Consider the following 5737-nt stretch of genomic DNA (forward strand, 5'->3'; position numbering starts at 1 on the left):
TCCATTTGAAAATAAACCAAAACGGACAGAAATTCCTTCCTTCGATTTTTTCTATCCGCTCATCGACGGATCAATGTAGCCGCAAGCCTTATTTAGCGCAAACATACTGTTGCTGGTCTGGACCGGTCCTCTGAGCTCCTCTCCGCTCGAGCTGCTGCAGGGTTTAATCTGAAATAACCAAAAATAGTCGTGACGTCACTAGAGCCTCCTTTTTCTCATTCACACGAAGTCAAATCTTCTCTAAATGAAAGTGAAACTTAAGCTACTCTGTACTGCTGTCCGTTCAGTTTATAATGTTGTCCGACTAAGTATTGATAACACTTAGTATTTTACAAATTCGTTATTTTTTTTTGGATGAATGTGGGCACCGATATGCGCAAATTAACTAAATGGGTTTTATTTCTATATAAAAAGAAAGCATACACCGGTTGGGGCGGTGGGCTCAAATGTAAGGCTAAGACCACTTATCGATAACTGCGTGAAATCGATAAGTGGCGTCATTTGTAGATTTTCTTGCATGTGTAAAAATAAAAAGCCGTAAAATTTAAAAGATCTTTTTTTTTTAAGAAGAATTATATTGTGTGTGTCGTGGGCCAACTACAGCATTGCAAAAACTACAGTGAGTGCACATGACACACACAAACTAATAGTTATTAAACTTTTTAGCAGCGAGCAACACCGGTAACACAGACTACCGTGGCAAGCCTAGTGCTGAGGTCCTGGTACTGAGATCCTGGTACTGAGGTCCTGGTACTGAGGTCCTGGTACTGTGTGCAGTGAAAGTGGCATCTGCCAGAGCGAAAAGTAAGTTTCCTTCTTGTTTTTTTCCAGAGTGAAAAGTAACAGTTTCCTTCTTGTTCTTTTTAACAGCGCAGTGCAACACAGTGCAAAATCACATTTCTTCTTGTTCTACCGAGTATCAAAGCTTAGCTCGCTTCTCCCGCGAGCTTCATTCTCCGACATGCAGGTTCAGGTGGTGTGGTTTTTGGAAGAGCGGCTTTTCTTTTTTAGCCCCAGGCTCCTGGAAAGACTCTGGAAGACGCCGTCTAACGACCACTGAACCGGCTGAACACTATGACCTCAGCTTTTTTATTTTATATATATATTTGACTGTCTTGATTTGGGCATTCGCTCAAGTCTTGTAACACGTCAGACGGGTGGGGCCACAGTCAGACACTGATCCCAGTGCAGTTTCTCTCTCTCTCCTATACTGGGTACGTCCTCTTTGTCTAGGAGATGTCTCCCAAAAGAGTGCACCATTCCAGAATGAAAATAGTAGGAGTAGGGCCTACACTGGAGAAAAAAGTTTTAAAAATGTTTTTAAATTTAAATAAAAATAGGATAAAAAAAAGTTTTGAAAATAAAAATAAAATAAACATAGGAGAAGAATAAAAAAAATAAAAATAGGAGGGGAAAAAAAGCACACTGGAGAAACAAATTAAAAACGGTAGTGGAGTGTTTCCTAGTAGTGCCGTTTATCGTGGGCGTCTCCCTCACACACAAAGGCTGTCGTTTTTCTTTTGTTCCTTCTGGTTTCCGTGGTTACAGCCGTCCGACCTTAGCGTCGCCAATGGCGCCCCAGACGTCGAACACGAACTCGTCCGGGAAGGCGAAGTCTCCCAGGGTCTCGTCCAGAGCCTCCGCGAACTCATCCGGGTTCTTCTTGTCCTTCCCCAGCTCCACCATGGTAGCGGCTGACACCGAGCGAGAGACACAGAGAGACATGGAGGGAGGGAGAGAGAGAGAGAGAGGGAGAGGGAGAGGACATTGAGCCAACGTGTTCACAGCAAGTGACAGAAGTAAATCACGGCACTGGTTAAGGCTTCTGCACCTTGAGTATACCGTTTACTTTTACTCATATTAGTATATATATATATATATATATACACCGGTATATATATATATATATATATATTAGGGGTGGGAATCGCCAGAGACCTCACGATACGATCGCGATACTTGCGTCACGATACGATACTATCGCGATACTAAATATATCGTGATACGCTGACAATATTGCGATTTTTTTTTTTTTTGCTAAAATTTTATTTATTACCTTTTTTCAACTGCAAAGTAAAACTAAAATAAAGTTCAGTCTGTTCATCTCACTTCAATAATTTTTATTGCAGAACATGGTATTTTCTCAAGCAGACAGATGTAAACACTGTTACCGGTATCTGTGTTGCATGTACCTGACAAACTGAACTGTTTGTATTACAGTCATATTCCATGTGTGTGTGGACTACTGTACTATTACAGGTATTGAAATGAACAATGCAACTTCCTTATACAAAAAAAGAAAAAAAATGTTTTATGAATAATTAAATATCGATACTTGGCGTCCCTGTATCTATACAGTATCGCCACGCAAAGTATCGCGTTACTACTACGTATCGATTTTTCCCCCCACTCCTAATATATATACCGGTATATATGTATATATATATTCAGATTCAAATCCTATATTGCCTATATTTATTGTAACATAATATAACCGATAGGGCCTACAGACAAGGGCCTACAGACACCTTTTTTCTCATATCTTTATATTCAGTTAATTATATTGCCTATATTTATGGCTTTCAACTATGACCCTGCCCATACCTGTACATCCCCTCCCCCCTGCTGCTGAAGGGGATCAATAAAAGGAATATCTTATTGTATCTCATCTTACTTCATTAAAAACACTCTTTCACACACACTCTTACCCAGCTCACTGTCTCTGATGCCCATGTAGCTCTCCAGGAGGTCATCCACCTTCTCGATGGCTTTCTCCTCGAACGCAGAGGGCTGGGAAAGGTCGAGAAAGGTCAGCCAACACACCAGGATCTCTTAATGAACTAAAACTCCAGGATCTAGTCACTCTTAATGAACTTAAACTCCAGGATTAATGAACTTAAACTCCAGGATCTAGTCACTCTTAATGAACTTAAACTCCAGGATCTAGTCACTCTTAATGAACTAAAACTCCAGGATCTAGTTACTCTTAACACTTTGAGTGCCAACGACAAGATTTCTCGTCCTAACTCGCCATGCGTTGAGTGCCAATGACGAGTTTTCATTATTTAATTGTTATTTCTTTTATTAGCAATATCCGTTCATTTTTCATCCATCCAGCCTAACGTTATCATTGGGAATGGCTCTGAGCTCGAAAAGGGCAAATACCGCCGCCTATCGTCTCCCGGATGGTATTGCACATCATTGGATTGGATTCGATGAGTGTGCATCAGAAGATAAAAACTCCGGTCCACGTTTTACTTCTGGGGCATGCAACCCGATACTATTGCATTCACTGGGGGGACTAGAAGCAGCGTGGATTATGTGTTTCGGAGTATAACGTTGGATCAATAAACGCGATCGATATTTGGAATGGCGATCAGGAATTGGATTAATCTTTTTGCAGAATATCTGATCTGAGGTAAGGACTGTATGTTACCAGTATTGGGTTAATCAGAGGGTTTTTTCACAGCGTTCACAATGTGTGTTTGTGTGTGTGTGGCGTTAGGCGCTAAGCGTGGCACGAATAAATTATTTTTCAGCCCGCTTTTGTATCGTGCATAAGAACTAGTGCTGTCAGGCGATTACATTTTTTTATCTAATTAATTACAGGATTTGTAATTAATTAATCGCATAACCATTTTAGGCCTGATATTTTATATTCTATAATCATATTTCAAATTGCATGTGTCCAGATGGCAGAATTCAGTACTGTATCTACAAAACCTTCTGTTTAATCATCTTCCCCTTTATTCATTTGCTTAGATTTTTCAGGTCTGGTCAATTTTAGCATGGTGTTATTCACAGCAAAAAAAAATTAATTGATATTCTCATTTGGTTTATTACAATTTACTCAAGCCTAGTAACAGATACAGTATTTCTTGACACTGGGAATACATTCCCTGAGATCCATAGATTCAGATACCAAGAACATGCAAATGGACCATTAAAAAAAAAAGTCTGTAAATGTTTATTCTACGTTTTAATAGAATGAATGAGATAAAAAAAACAATTTAAAATGTTGTAATTAATTTTGAGTTCATTTTCATAACGCGATAATTTGCTGTGTAATTCATTAATCTAATTAACGCGATAAACTGACAGCCCTAATAAGAACACAAATACTCTTGATAATCTAGAGTTTATTTGAAAACGATTCATAAATCAGCCGGAAAATTACAACGTGTTTTGTGTATTCCAGTAAAGGGCTATTACTGCGGAATCTTTTTTTCATTCTAGAAATCTCCAAAACTATACTCGTATTCAAAGCGGTATAAAACGGAAATGTACTGATGAAAAAACAATCCGTTTCGTACATGTTGACTGCAAGCAAGTCATTGATAAGTGACGGGTGTATTAGACATAGGGCTGACCCCTATTAGTCGATTAGTCGACTAATCGGTCGAAAGGAGCCGTAGTCGACTGGCCAACCTCTTAGTCGAATATATATATAAAAAATAAAAATAAAAAAGTATAATATTTTAATTTTTTTTATCATTCTTTCCAAAAGAAAAGAGGCCTAGAAGCGTGGCTAACGCTAATGGCACGCATACCAGAGGGTAACTGCCTACGAAAACAGGCACAGAGGCACTGAAAGAGGATTTCACCCATCTAATGAACACACTAGACTAGACAAATATCAAGATGTATCCATCAGTGGACCAATTGCATGCTTTTGCAGAGGACAAGAAGCCTTCAGTCGACTCCTTCAGACATTAAGCACCCCCCACAGCCCAAATGGAATGATACAAAATTAAAATTAAAAATCCTTAGTCGGGGACAGCCCTAATTAGACCCATAGCCATCATTTAAGATAGTTTAATCGCTCGCAAATGTGCTCGTCCTCCCATTGATTAAAGTGCTGGCATACAAGCCATAATTTGGTCATATCCGGCCGGCACTCAATGTGTTAATGAACTTAAACTCCAGGATCTAGTCACTCTTGATGAACTTAAACTCCAGGATCTGTTTGTAATGTGTGTGTACTATCATGCTAATATCTTGTCTTATCTTATACTACCTACCACCTATCATGCTAATTATGTCTACACTACTATTCACTCAAGAGTGTAACACTCACGATCGACACTATTTGACAAACAATACCACTGACCCTTAGCTGCCAGAGATGTACGCTTCCTGCTGACTTGCAAATTAAATGTAAGACTTTTTAATACCCTTTAAGGCCGTAAATTGAAAATTGTGAATTTAATACTTTTTAATACCTGCAGATACCCTGATAAGGGTTAATGAAATAAAATGAATGAAAAATGCTTCGTGGTGACGAGTACCATTTCAACAGCACAGGGAACATTCATGCTCAAAACCCACCTATTCGCCATAAACAATCCATGAGCTCGTTTTTTTGTATTGTTGTATGTGTGGTGTATTATGTCTGTCTGTTCTCTATCTGATTGGTTGGACTGCCTGTATATTTTCTGTTTTTCGTTTTGTTCCTGTCTTTTTTTGTTTGTTTTCTCTTTCTCTCCCGGGATGCGCCCCGGGCCGATGTAACTATTGGTTGAGGGGCGCGCAATATAAATAAATGTATCATATCATATCATATCATTCAACACCTCCACCTCCACAGTGGAAAACACTCACCTCCTCCTCCTCCTCCACCTCCAACACCACCACCTCCACCACCACAGTGGAAAACACTTGTCACCTCCACCTCCAACACCACCTCCTCCACCACCACCACCACAGTGGAAAACACTCGTCACCACCACCACCTCCT

General features: G+C 39.6%; 1 protein-coding gene across 1 annotated transcript in view; it reads right to left on the minus strand.

The window, feature by feature from the left end:
- Positions 1-1433: 1433 nt before the first annotated feature.
- gipc1 (GIPC PDZ domain containing family, member 1) overlaps positions 1434-5737 on the minus strand; it is a 9856-nt gene continuing 5552 nt past the window's right edge. The window contains exons 5-6 of the mRNA XM_084329881.1: positions 2709-2790; positions 1434-1694 (exon numbers count right to left, since the gene is read on the minus strand). Of these exons, the coding sequence (XP_084186007.1) occupies positions 1543-1694; positions 2709-2790 (234 nt within the window). The 3' untranslated portion in view covers positions 1434-1542. The remainder of the gene's footprint in view (positions 1695-2708; positions 2791-5737) is intronic.

The sequence above is a fragment of the Notolepis coatsorum genome, assembly GCF_963971535.1.
Source record: "Notolepis coatsorum genome assembly, chromosome: 14".
Classification (NCBI taxonomy): Eukaryota; Metazoa; Chordata; class Actinopteri; order Aulopiformes; family Paralepididae; genus Notolepis; species Notolepis coatsorum.